The 14459-nt window shown below is 38.4% G+C and overlaps 1 protein-coding gene across 1 annotated transcript in view; it reads right to left on the bottom strand.

The window, feature by feature from the left end:
- Positions 1 to 14459, bottom strand: part of LOC104525013 (FRAS1 related extracellular matrix 2) — a gene marked incomplete at both ends in the record, with an annotated part of 107008 nt that overhangs the window by 5656 nt on the left and 86893 nt on the right. Inside the window, 4 exon segments of the mRNA XM_029084972.1 lie at positions 1 to 2; positions 4 to 109; positions 356 to 565; positions 2448 to 2597. The exon segment at positions 1 to 2 is cut by the window's left edge and continues 78 nt beyond it. Of these exon segments, the coding sequence (XP_028940805.1) occupies positions 1 to 2; positions 4 to 109; positions 356 to 565; positions 2448 to 2597 (468 nt within the window).

Below are 14459 nucleotides of genomic sequence, written 5' to 3' on the forward strand. Positions count from 1 at the left end.
CTCACAGTGGATGTGTATCGGATATCCCCACTCCTGTATATCATGGCAGAAATCTGTCCATCATTCTCGTTCCCTACATATACAGATTCTTTAAACTGCATCTTAGGCACTGGGTAGAAAAACATAAAAAATATATGTAAAGTGTAATTGCAAAAGTTACTGTATCTTCCCTCCAGTATTTCAAATTCAGTTATGTTACATTGCACCAGATATATAACATCAGCAGCTGGGCAGCAAATGACATAACACATTGCCTATAGCGAAAACTTGTGGGATTCAAAAGAAGTGCTGTCTGTGTATTACAGTCATCCATCTCCTGCAGAAATCTGAAAAGGTACAAGAAATTATTACTCACAGTCAGAAATTGAGTCATTAATGAAGATGGTGGCCTTGCTGGGTTCTCCAAGGGCAGCATTCACAGGCATCCTTAGAACAAGCTCAAACTTCTCAGTTCCTTCCAACACTGGCTGTCCAAGGTCATCCAGAATTACTACACGAAACGTCTGCATATTGACTCCAGGGGAAAAATCCAAATTACGACTGATGCCTACATAATCTACCCCAGCTACCAATGAAAAGGAGATAAAAATCATCAAATTAATAAATGCATTACATGCAATTAAAAATAAAAATATCTATAATTAAGCAGTTAATTTTAGGTAAATCTTTTTTTTTAATATAATTTTAAAATTTGCTAAATTTTGGCAGTCATGTAAAGCAAAAATATCTTTTGACCATCTAAGTTGAACTATACAGTAAAACAAGTTGACATGAAGTCACTTTGATTAGTGATGCAAATCACAAAATGAGGCTGATCTGTCCTGTTGTAAACCAACAGTTATTCCACCTAAACTAATAAAGTTTGTTGTAAGCGAGAAATGAAACTAGAGCATAAAGCTTTGAGATAGACTCTGGAGATGAAGCAACGTCTTTTGGAAAAAAAGTTCATATTATTACATAATAAAGTTGGAAGTTTAGAGACTATTATGTAAAAAAGGAAGGAGAAAAGGTGAGTGAGCTGACTGTAAGGAAGACCTGCTGTTCAGAGGAGTTATGTAAAACAGAACAAACGGAAACCAAAAGAATCAAATTAAGCTCAGAACATGTCAAGTGGGGTCTAGCATCAATAGCAACAAATATTGACTGGAACATGACACTGTATCTTGGAACCAAAGCATTAAAGGTATCTAGGACTTTCATGAAGGATTGAGTTTAAATGTTCAATTTTTGGGGAGTACAAGCAGCAGAGCTGTTGAAACAAAGCTTTTGGGGAAACTGCTTCACTGAAATTGAAACAGGATTTGGAATTCTGTAAATTTGACAAAATTTGTCAAGATTAGAGGCCATTATCAGATGGGCACTTGGCTAGAATCCTTGCTGCTCTACCCCAGAGCTAAACCTCTAAGGCAGGATGTCAGGACTGGCAGCTCAGTGCAGCAGACACATTGCTGTGTAGGAGCAGATACTGTGTAATACCAAGAACCAGGTTCATGGCTTTACAGGCAGCCAGCCATGTCAGAGCTTTCAGGCTGTGACCAATGGACTAGACAGCCCAAGATCTGTGCCATTCCCAGTTTTGAAGTTTGCTTACCTGCTGCAGTCAGGATAAAATCCTAGAGGCCCTGGCAGAGTGAATTAAGACTTACTGTAAGGCAATATTCCCCCCCTCCCCTGAAATAAAATAACTTAAATATTCAGGATGAGATAAAGACACCAGGCAAAGCAAGTTCAGAAATGAAGTAATCATGTTTTTCTCAGACTTCACAGCGTTTGTTTTCATGATAAATGTTTATCACATATGTTATATATGATACATATATATGTTGTTTAGATTATTCATATTCCTGAAATAACAGTAAAATTCTACACAACTTTGCCTCACTGAAAATTAGTTGAGAAGATAAACTCTACTGTCCAGTTACACTCAAAATGTCTTAAACACTGTGGTTTGTGTGAAAAGAGAAAAAAAAAAGAAAAAAAAGAAAAAAGAGTACACTAAAACATGATACTGCAGACAAAGGTTCTGTCAAAGCATCACTGAACCACACAGCTGTAGTAATCATCCACTTGCTGAACAGGATACTAGATAATAATTCCTCATTGCCTATAGTAAAAATGAGAGACGGAAACCCTGCATGCTGTCAGTGATTATAATAACTCTGTGCCCACAGTATGCTGTTGAGGCAGCAATCAACTGTCTTTGTGGGATAGTGTTTTCTAGGAGTATTTGAAGGCATTTATCATAATTCTGGATCTCACAGTTGCTACTACTCCTTTTTTTTTTGAAAGAAATTCTGTAACTACTTAATTTGTTCTAAGAAGAAAGATCTGCTAAGAGCAAAAGACATATAAATTTCACCTTATGTAGCTGAATATACTTCAAGATCAAATACACTAGCATTTGTTGTTGAGATGTATTATGAACCTAGAGCAAAACAGTTACTTACCCTCTGCAGTTATTTGTTCAGATTTGCGAGACCTCACTGTAACAGACGCAGCTTTAGACAGATCGGTCCCAGTCCTCCAGACACGTACCTCAACATAGCCAGCACTCTCGTCAACATAGTATTCGTCATTTCCAAAGTAGAATGCTGGTTCTGGTGAAAGAGGAATAATGTCCATAAATGTTTCTTTACTTTACATTGAAGATAACAAGAGAGCATAAAATCCTCATTAGACAATGGAGAGCCTTTCACTCTTCTCAGTAAGTGAAAGAAAGCTTTTTTTTCTAGGTGTAGAATTTTTCTAGGTAATTTTGGCTTCTTTTCAAGTATTGGTTTGCCTCTTTTGGGACAGCAATCGTTATATCAGCACTGTGCTCTTTTTCTTGCCTCCTACATTTTCAGCTTTATGTGTCAGTAAGTATGAATCTGTGTGCAAAACCAAATATGTTATCTCGTTTAACTTATTTGAGCCGGGTCCTGTGCACAAGCCAGAAAATTCTTTGCATTTTTCACTTTAGTGCAAACAGACAAAGGTGAATATAGATAATGAAACCTTAACTTGAATGTTGTCACGGATTCCTGTTGCTAAAACCAGACTGGAACATGATATATAACTGGAGTTGCTTTTGGAAATATTTTCCAGCTAAGCAAAGGGGCAAATACTTAATTTTAGTTCCCCCACATCTAGCATTTAAAACAAAATCAATCTTATTTCATGTAAACTGGAATGTGAATAGTCTTTTATCTTAATATTTAAGTTCCACAGTTTATAAGAAAGAAAAGCAAAATCAAAGGAGGTTAAGTATTATCCCACTTAACAGACAAATTTTTTATCCTCATTTTTTCCCCCCTTTTTAATTTTTTATACCCACAGCAATTTCACAAAGTAAATAGGCTTAAGAACATCCTGGATGTATATCAGCTCCCCTTTGCTATCTCTTCCATTCCTGTTTCAAACCTGTAAGAGTAAGCAGACACAGAAAACGTCTCAGTTTTCCCATTGTGCAGCAGACACCATACCTACCTTCCCCAGTGTTTGGGACATAATTTGAAGACCTACACAATTTCTCTTTCTATTTCATCACAATTTTCTTATGCTGTCTAGTGAGAATTTATTATAATCATGACATTATGATATCACAAATGTTCTTGAAAATACCATACAATACTATAGTAACTGGATTGTCAGTAGTTGCATTTATATTTGGGACTGCAAAGCTCTTATCTGAATAATTTTTAATAGATGAATAGGATAAACTCCCTGGACCTTCTTGTATAACTACTATTAACTTTGATGAGAGTTCTACTTACAAGGATACTGCAGAACTGGATTTTAGATTTGCAAGGAAATGTGCCATTTCAGACATACAATGATCTAAAATTCTAAAGACGGACAAAGGCTCATCCAAACTCTAGAGTTTAAAAATACAGACCGTCTTACTAAGACCAAATACTTACAAATGTGCCAATGGTTAGATAAAGGTATTTAAAAATATTATCAAATTGGTGGACAAGAAGCCCAATAGGTGGATGAAAGCTCAACTGGTGGACAAGAAGCTCAATATGAACCATGATACCAACTGTATCCTGGGCTGCATCAAGAGAAGCGTGGCCAGCAGGTCGAGGGAGATGATTCTCCACCTCTACTCTGCTCTCGTAAGGCCCCACCTGGAGTACTGCATCCAGTTCTGGAGCCCCCAACACAAGACACACATGGACCTGTTAGAACGAGTCCAGAGGAGGCCACGAGGATGATCCGAGGGCTGGAGCACCTCTCCTATGAGGACAGGCTGAGAAAGTTGAGTCTGTTCAGCCCTGAGAAGAGAAGGTTCCGTGAAGATCTTATAGCGGCCTTCCAGTACCTGAAGGGGTCTACAAGGAAGGCTGAGGAAGGACTTTTCACAAGGCTTCAAACTGGAAGAGGGCAGGTTTAGATTAGACATTAGGAAGAAATTCTTTACTGTGAGGGTGGTCAGACACTGGAACAGGTTGCCCAGAGAAGTTGTATATGTCCCCTCCCTGGAAGTGTTTAAGTCCAGGTTGGATTAGGCTTTGAGCAACCTGGTCTAGTGGAAGGTGTCCCTGCCATGGCAGGGGGGTTGGAACTAGATTATCTTTAAGGTCCCTTCCAACCCAAACCATTCTATGATTCTATGAAATCTAATACATGTAATTTCTTAAAGAAGTATTTTTAAAGTTTAGCACAATTTCACAAGACTAATTTGGTTTTACAATCCTGTTCTCTCTATATTGAGGTCCTGATAGTTCCAGAATTAGAACTAGACTTGGCCCCATCTCATTTTAAGCACTTACGTGAGAGGTACTCACAGGCCTGCTTCTTCTCATATTTCAAGGACAAGGATAGGCAATTCCAGGTTTTCCAGCACAACAAGCATACAGAAAGAGAGGTGGTATGGCTCACTCACTGCAATAAGTAAAATCTGAGGAGATCTGGAAGCTCACTTCCTTTCTACTCACTCACTACAAAGGGAAATTTCATTTGATGGAAGATGTGAAAGAAAATGTTGGTTTCTTGTAGTGTTATCCTAATACTTGCTTTACTGCTCCTGAAGAAGAACCCTCACACACTGTTTGCTCCTGTAGTCACAGCTGAACATAAAAATGTCTAAACCCTCAGTTAGCTTGCCTTGTAGTCCAGAGTGAGTTTTTCACACTTTTTGAGGCATGTATCTTCAATGAAAGACACATTCTGCATGTTTACCCATCATAGGAAACAAATCCTTACAAATGTTTTGTAAGTTCATTTCCTGTAAGCTGTAAGTAGCTCCCCAGGGGAAGTAGCAAAGCCAAGCTACTAACAGGGAAAGCATTGTGTTTCTCAGGTCACGGCTGGAAAACACTCTGCTCAATGACTGCAGGCTCACTTACAGCAGGTCTTTAATCTAGTAATCACTCTGGAGAGAGACCACTGTAAATTTAATGCTTCTTCTTACAGAAATAAGAGGAAGGATTTTTTGAGGTTTTTTGTTCATATTGGCAGATTTCACTAGCATGAAGTTACAATAATCAGAAGAGAAAGGTTAGGAGCTTTAGACCTAGGTTTCTTGGCACAGAAATGAAATCTTTGTCTTGCCTTTGCACTTACACAATCAGGAATGTATACCAACTACAGCAGTAGTCAGTCATCAAACAGGGAAACAAACACACTTCTCATGCTTTTAGAAGTAGGTCTATCTTTGAACGTATATCAGAAAATCAATGAGATAACACAAAAATATTTATTTCCAATGAGGTTTTTGTTTTTAAAACGATATCCTTACAATCTGCTTTAGAGAGACATGGTAAAAGAATAGGTTGGTTGCAAGATATGCAGGGTGCCACAATCACTCTGAGCTGCCAGTGCAAATAATACATAAGGCAGGATAGTCTGGACAAACACAAAAGAACAGACTCATCTGTGCTGACATCACAGTAAGCCTTAATACTACAGTGATTTTCAGTGATGTATGCTTCCAGTGAGAGATTATGTATATGTATATGTATATTCTCAGAAGGAGAGAAATAATAGGACCTGCCACTCTGACATATTTAGATATTGGAACTAGGAGAAGCAGTCATTACAACTGAACTCATGCTTGACCTTTTCTGGTGGTGTTAAATCATGTATTCCTAAAAGCTTTTGCCTTCCTTCTTTCCATGCACAGCACTAACAAGGTTATGATGAGTTGCCATTACGAGTTGCTAGAGCTAGCATAAATCTGTTCTAGTAATGCAGAAGGTGCAAAACAGTACTCTGTAAGCTTACCAGCCTGTTCTGGTGCAGTCTAGACATGCTGCTGTAATGTTAAGTCCAAAGTAACAAGCCCTGATGGTTGACAGCTAATTAGCTTGGACATAAAAACAGACAAACATGGCCAGATTCCCTCTGGACCTGTTCTGGCTCATGCCCAGACAGTGTATACATCCCTACATAATGCTTATTTGCATTTCAGTATCACAGCTAGCATTAAACGACTGAGCTGCTGAATCTATATTTAACACAAGAGACTCCACCCTTCCAAACACAAAGTGTGTAAGAGAGACCAGTTAAGAACAAGAGTTCCATTAGATTTGAGAAGGACTGGACAGCACTGTGCACAGGTGGCCAAGAAAGCAAATGGCATCCTGGCTTGTGTCAGAAACAGTGTGACCAGCAGGACCAGGGAAGTCATCCTTCCCCTGTACCCAGCATTGGTGAGGCTGAACCTTGAATACTGTGTCCAGTTTTGGGCCCCTCATTACAAGAAGGACATTGAGGCACTGGAGCGTGTCTAGAGAAGGGCAACAAAGCTGATGTGAACGGGGTGGAGAACAAGCCTTATGAGGAGTGACTGAGGGAACTGGGGTTGTTTAGTCTAGAGAAGAGGAGGCTGAGAGGAGGCCTAATTGCTGTCTACAACCACCTGAAAGAAGGGTATAGCGAGGCGGGTGTGTGTCTTTTCTCCCAGGTAACTAGTGATAGAACAAGAGGAAATGGCCTCAAGTTGTGCCAAGGGAGGTACAGATTGAATGTCAGGAAAAATTTCTTCACTAATAGGGTTATCAGGCACTGGAATGGGCTGCCTAGGGAGGTGGCTGAGGCTATTTAAAAGATGGCTAGATGGGGTGCTTGAAGATATGTTTTAGTAATGGATAGGTATGGTTAGACTCAATGATCTCACAGGTCTTTTCCAACCAAACGATTCTATGATTTACTGTTTAATAGCTGTAAAGGTCAATTTCTGTAATCTCTCTCATATATGCATGTTAATGGGAGCAAAAGAAAAGCTCAGAAAAACTGTCCATTACAAAAAGTTTATACTATCATATTATCAAAGAGAACTTTAACATCTGAAACTAGGTAGCACCATTCTACAGCTAGTTACACATACTTGAGGCTACGCAAGCAACTGAGCTTGCATTTAGCACAATGAATTTAATTTGCCAAGTCATTTATTTTTGCTGAATGCTGTAGAAGCAGGGGTCGAGACCGAAGTCAGAGCTCAGTTCTGGAGCAGGTACCTATTGTGCAAATGCAAATAGATTTTTATGTGATGTGGTCAAAACAGATTACTTTTCAAATTCATACACTGTAATCTTAACAGCTTTCATCTTCTTAGCACTGTTGTCACAACTTCTGCAATCAAAAAGTAAATTCACCTCAGAATCAAAATTACTAGTTGCAGCCAAATCACTGCACACATTATCTCAAGCAAATAATGTCTGTATTTCCATTTGTCTCAACAGCTCATTTCTGTCTAGTAACTTACAATGATTTTTTAAAGGATACTGCAAACTTTAAAACAGGTAAAAGGGCAGAGACTCAAATTAATTCATTCTTTACCAAACTTAGTTCTGTTTTGTAAGAAAAACACACAATTTCTTTTAATTTACATAGGCAATGCCATACACTGATCGGACTGGTTCATCAATGAATTACAGTCATTTAACTCAACTTAACACAGTAATTTCAACAGAGGAACACAGTGTGAATCAAGATCAATAACTGCTATGAACAACATTTATATGATTGACTTTTAATTAATTTATGATACATACTCATTCAGTATAGACATTTACATTTCACCTCGCCCTTTATCTTAAAGTGCATCCATGCTTCAGTTTCTCTACAGAAAGTACCATCACAAGCAGCACCTGCCTAGCTGGACTAGAATGCACATCTAACTTCTCTGCTACATGAATAAGTAAAACTCCAATGTGAAGAAAGTAGCACTGTAAAGGAGGTAGACTATAGCCCTAGCTGCCAGACTGAGGGTGGCAGTAAGATGGTTACAGTGATACTCCATCTCTGGTCATCTAGTCTTTCCTTTTCTTGTCAGTCCCATCCCTGCTGCAAGGACAGCCTGCAGCATACTTTACACTCTACAGAACAGAGATAATTCTGGCTTAGCTTAATGTCAGATTGCAATCCATAATGGTTTGCTAATAACTACATGAGCTACAGAGTACGCCTGAATCATGGAGAGTAAAGATATCTGAGTGCATGAAGCCATTCTGTACTCAACTTGTTCAAGACATGTGCCTTTAAACTGAAGATTAATTTTTCAACAGTTAACTATTATATACAAGGTGGTAATTAAGAGTCTGAAGTTGTCTCGAGCTATAACTGGCACTTCAGAAGAAAGGCTAATGTGTGAGGTTGATTATTATAAGTGACCTTCTCTTGGATGCAATTAATTTACCTTTGTTGATCTGCCAAGAAACATTGTTACTTTTCCAAAATACCAAATTCATATACATGTAAACTAACATATATATGAAAATATTTATTAGTAGAAGTAGTATTGTTATGATAATTGCATGCAGTCTCAGGATATAAACCACAGACCTTGATAGCACTGTAACTATCACAGGTGTCAGAGGAGCTTTGCCTATGTTCAGATTCAGAGAACAGGGCCAAAAGATTTTTCCTGCTACAAGTACATCAAGCTCAAATCACTTGATCAAACTGTTCTGTAACGCAGATAAATTGCCTCATTTACTAATGTAAATAAAAATATAAAGGTTAATACCTGAAGTAACAAACACTTTGGAATTTGGGGACACACCTAAACATGATGGTATTGCCTGCAGCAACCATCTGACTTTCACATACAGTTTTCCTACTGGCTAGACCTCCTACGTAGCATGAAAGCAACTCGGAATGTTCTATAGGTTCTATTTTTAAAAAGAATGATATTATTTCTATGCAAGAGGCCCAGGTAATGGCATCAGTAACAAACTCTCAATGAACTGATGAAACAGAGGCAGGCAGATAAATCGGAAGGCTTGGCAGTAGGATTTAAATATACCACACACAAGGTACCTCACAAGAAGACCAAGCACAAAGGAGCTCACAGTCAGTAATTCATACATGAGATAACAAACGAGGACTCCTACGAACAGAAATGGTAGGAGAAGCTGAGTAGCATTTTAGAAATCAGGCTACATAAAGTATAGTATGTAGCCATTTCTAAACAAGTTTTTCACATTTTAATTGAGTAATTAGTTTACTACTGGGCGTTGCATAAAAAGCAATCTGTAGAAAGGGTTTAAGTTTAATAAGTATATTTGCAAAACCAGAGGTTTTCTGAGAAGAATATTTTAAATTTTTCACTTCCAAAGTGTGTTCCTCACACCTACACTCACATCAAGAAACACAGCCACAAAATTGCAACAGCTCATTCTATGACTGTTTTCTTTGTAATACCTTGTAACATCATCCACTTAAATCATGATTCCGATCTCTAAGATTTTAAAGCCCAAAGTCATAGTGATGACAATTATATGTTCTTCCCAGTTGAGATTTCCACTGCTTGGGAATTAGTACTCATAATGCTTTTGAATGATAAACAAGCATTTTGTTGTTTGGTAATGAGAGATGATAGGAAGATGCTGAAGAAACTTTGGAGCTTCAGTAGAAAAGACAGAATTCCGGGACCTTGGTGAAAGTGCATGCTGAGAACAAGTGAGCTCCTTATGCAATGAAAGTCATTACACTTTGAGAAAAAGGATATAATAATATTCTAAAGACCAACTAAATCCAAATTGTGTATTTTCTGAGAGCAATTTTTCATAGAATCACAGAATGGTTTGGGTTAGAAGACACCTTTAAAGATCATCTACTCCAATGCCATGCCATGGGCAGGGACATCTTTCACTACATCAGGCTACACAAAGCCCCATCCAACTTGACTCTGAACACTTACAATGATGAGGCATCGATAACTTCACTGGGAAACCTGTTCCAGTATCTCATCCACCTCATAAAAAAAAAAAAAAATATATATATATATTCCTTATATCCAATCTATATCTTCCCTCTTTCAGTTTAAAACTGTTGCCTCTTGTCCTGTCACTACAGGCCCTGGCAAAAAGTCTCTCTCTCTTTCTTGTAAGCCTCCTTTATATATTAAAAGGTTGCAATAAGGTCTCCCCAGAGCCTTCTCTTTTCCAGGCTGAACAATCCCAACTCTCTCAGACTTTCTTCACAGGAGAAGTGTTCCAGCCCTCTGATAATTTTTGTGGCCCTCCTCTGGACACACTCCCACAGGTCCAAGTCTTTCTTGTGCTGAGGACCCCAGAGGTAGATGCAGTACTCCAGGCGGGGTCTCACAAGAGCAAAGTAGAAGGGCAGAATCATAGAATCATAGAATGGTTTGGGTTGGAAGGGACCTTAAAGATCATCTAGTTCCAACCCCCCTGCCATGAGCACCCCATCACCTCCCTTGACCTGCTGACCACACCTCTTTTTATGCAGCCTAGAATATGGTTGTCTTTCTGGGCTGCAAAGTACTATTGCTGGCTAATGTCTGACTTTTCATTCACCAATATCCCCAAGTCCTTCTGTGCAGTGGGGGATACCATTCATCCTCTAGTCTGTACCGATATTGTGGATTGCCCCAACTTAGGTACAGGACATTGTACTCAGCCGTGTTGAACTTCATGAGGTTCGCATGGGCCCACTTCTCAAGCCTGACATGGTCCCTCTGGATGGCATCCATTCCCTGAAGCCTATCAGCTGTACCACTCCACTTGGTGTCAACTGCAAACTTGTTGAGGGTGCACACAATCCCATTGTCGATGTAATTGATATTAAATAGTATTGGTCCTAGTATTGATCCTTGAGGAACACCACTCATTAGTGATTTCTGTTTGGACATTGAAACATTGAGTGGAACTATCTGGATGCAGCCATCCAGCTAATTTCTTACCATCCATCAAACCCATATCTCTCCAATTTAGAGGTAAGAATGTTGGGGTGGACTGCGTCAAAGGCCTTGAAGAAATCTAGGTAGATGACATCTGTAGCACTTCCTTTGTCCACTGATGCAGTCACTCCATCACAGAAGGCCACTAGATTAGTGAGGCATGATTTGACCTTGGTGAAGCCAAGTTGTCTCTCTCTAATCACTTCCCTCTCTTCCATATGTTTCTACATATCTTCCAGAAGGATCTGTTCCATGATCTTACCAGGTGCCGAAGTGGGGCTGTTAAATTAATTTTAACCAAATGTATTACAAATATGAATCTTATAAAAGTAGAAAATTTGTTTGGTTTCCTTGAAGAATAAATGAAGAAGAAGAGAGGAACTATTGTTACGTATTATCATTACTATAAATGGTGCATAGAAGAGAAATAGCATAACCAAGAAATGTAAAATACTTAGTTTTCCTGGTGGCTGTTGGTATTTGGATATAATTTCTGGCACAACTTGTATCACATTTTTTAAAGAAAATTATGATTCTATCCATTCTTGTGGATAGTTATTAAATCTCTTCTACCTATATGTATACACAGACTTTTCTGAACTGGAGGCATCTTGACCATATCACAGAGATGCTAAGAAAGACAGTGTCCCAATTCTGACTTTAGATTTTTGCACTTTTACTATTCAGTCACAATGCTGGTATTGTTGAATTTGCTTAACTGGCAGAAAAAATTTCTTACAGGCTTTTCTGCCCACATACAATGAGAACACATTTAGCGCACTGAGGTCTGAGAAGAACAATATGCAAGAGATCTTCCATGCTACATTTACAGGAGCTAATGTTGAGGATGGGACTCAGCAGAGAAGACACAAGTGAAAACAGAACAACAGCAAAACTTACCAGATCACAAAAGCAGAGCTCTAATGACAGAAATTATGCTCTGCTTTATGTTAATAGCTCTTGAATTCTCTCTTTTGGACTTCTGACCCCATTCATGTGGGAGGGAAAAGAGTTGCCTGACAGACAGCAATGTGAGATAAACCCATTCAAAAGGAGAATTAATGTCATTAAAGTCCAAATTATGCTGCTGTTCAGCATCCTTTGGGTCCTCAAAGAGTGATGAGCAAGACGGCAAAGTCTCAGTATAAGAAGCTTCAGAGGAAGCAAGATGATCTGAAGAAACCTTAGGAAGACTGAATGCACCAAGATGCCCTACACAACTTGATTATCCAAATCTTAAACACACAAAGCACTCACTAGGTCACTAAATTCACTTCCTACAATTGTAAGCAACCAAGAACAAATTATTAATTTAGAATGGCCTGCTAGGCATTCATTACATTTTCAAACAGTCTATAATAAATATAAGAGCTGTAGCACAAAGACCAGGGCCATTAAAAATACAACATGTTATAGGAAGACATGAGAGAGAAAGATTTTCAACGTAGTCTTGAGTGAACTGTCATAAAACAATGATCCACTAGGCTCTGGAAAAAAAATCAGTACATGTAAGAACACCATCTCATTTACCTAATTCTAGATTTAACAGAAAGTGTCAATTTTCTACAGTTCATGTAATCTCACACCTTCTGCTTATCAACTATTTTATGTGCTTTGAGTAAAAAACTCTAAAGCTGTTTTCTATATTTCAAAACTCTCCTAGAAATACTACTATAGTTCACACAGAACTATAATAATGCATATGTAAGCTAACTATTTAAGAACCTGCAGTAGTGAAGGCTTAGAGATATGCTGCTCCACCAGCTGCATCCTTGTAAAGGAGACATCTGAAATAGACATGACAAAGTACTATCTGGAGGTCATGGTCTGTCCTCCTTCCCTATTAAAGAAGCCTAGATCATAAGGTTAGAATAAACCTAGTTATTAAGCAGCTAAGTGAAGATGAGATTAATCCAACATCTGTACTTCATATAAAATGTGTGTGTACACACACATATAATATACTGTCAGTAACAGATAATGCTAGAAAAGCAAATCATAAATGCATTCGGTTGTCTTTACACAATGTCTTACTGTAAGATATGACACTAATTTATTTCTGTGATAGACAGCAAACAGGGACTTTCCAAAATGTTTAAGGCTGTCATCATAAATTGAACATTTTTCACTCTTTTGAACTGGTGATAATAAGAAACTATAAGTAAAGAAAACTGGGAGTATAACATGTGTCATAAACTGGCTGTCTTCCACTTTTTCCCTTGATTAGTTGCCAAGCTGGCCACTTGCCACAGACTGGGGAAAGGGGCGGGGTCACATAGAGATTTTACTTAATGAGGGGACAAAAGAAGTTAAAACCTGCACAGAGTGCCAGAAGCATCAGACACACAGGCACTGTAAAAACAGAAAAGGGAGAAAGTAGTCAAAGATGGCTGTACAGAGGATAAAAGAAAAACTAGTTTGGTTTTTTTATTCATCTCCAGAGAATGGTGAAGGATACTTGGTCAAATCATTACTTCAAACCGTAATATGACTGGGCAAGCTCTGCCTACAGGGTTCAGGTTGCAACCAAAATTGGACAAATAGACTGGCAGATATTAACTACCAAGATCACCCAACCACTCGTTCAGTTTAAGGTTATGGCTCACCTATTGTTGAAAAGGAAAAAAATAAATGGATTGCCTGCCTTGGAGGCCAGTGGAAATAAGAAGATTCCAGATAGCCTTGTGAGATAAGGATGTCCCTATGACAAATCATGTTACTAATTGAATATTTAATTATTATCAGCTAGAAATTTGGCTCAATACACACACTGAAAGTTAGTTGATACAGTATGCCTACTGTGAGACTTAATGCAAAGCATGTATTTATAATGTAGCATTGCAGAGCTGACTTTCTGCCTCTTTTCAGGCTATTTATAGTAAATGTCAATATGGACTTTACTACTCCAAGCCAGTTGGACAAATGCTAGTGGCTACTGACTTCCAGAATATGGTCTAAAGATTTTCAAAGTTTAATTAACTGTAAGGGGAGTGACAGCAAGTGTTTTAAAGAAATCTCCAGATGACTAAAGAATGAATCTGTTCTGTTTGACCTCTAACATCAGCCTTCTGCATTATCATGCCATGGTCATATCATCATCCAGTTTACTCAGCTGTAAAATATTCCCAGATAGTGCTATCCTCTATCATGTGGATGATACGACTGATCGATTCTGTTGAGTAGGTATAAATAAAATGGTAAGCAGACCTCTGACATAAATCTGAGTCCTTTGCTTTCCCAGCCTTGATGTAGGAATGTCAGGAAGAAGTCTGAATGGTTGCTTGCCCATCTAATGTGAATGAAGTGGAACAAATGTATTTAAGGT

The sequence above is a fragment of the Antrostomus carolinensis genome, unplaced genomic scaffold (genome assembly GCF_000700745.2).
Source record: "Antrostomus carolinensis isolate BGI_N321 unplaced genomic scaffold, ASM70074v2 scaffold10575, whole genome shotgun sequence".
Lineage (NCBI taxonomy): Eukaryota > Metazoa > Chordata > Aves > Caprimulgiformes > Caprimulgidae > Antrostomus > Antrostomus carolinensis.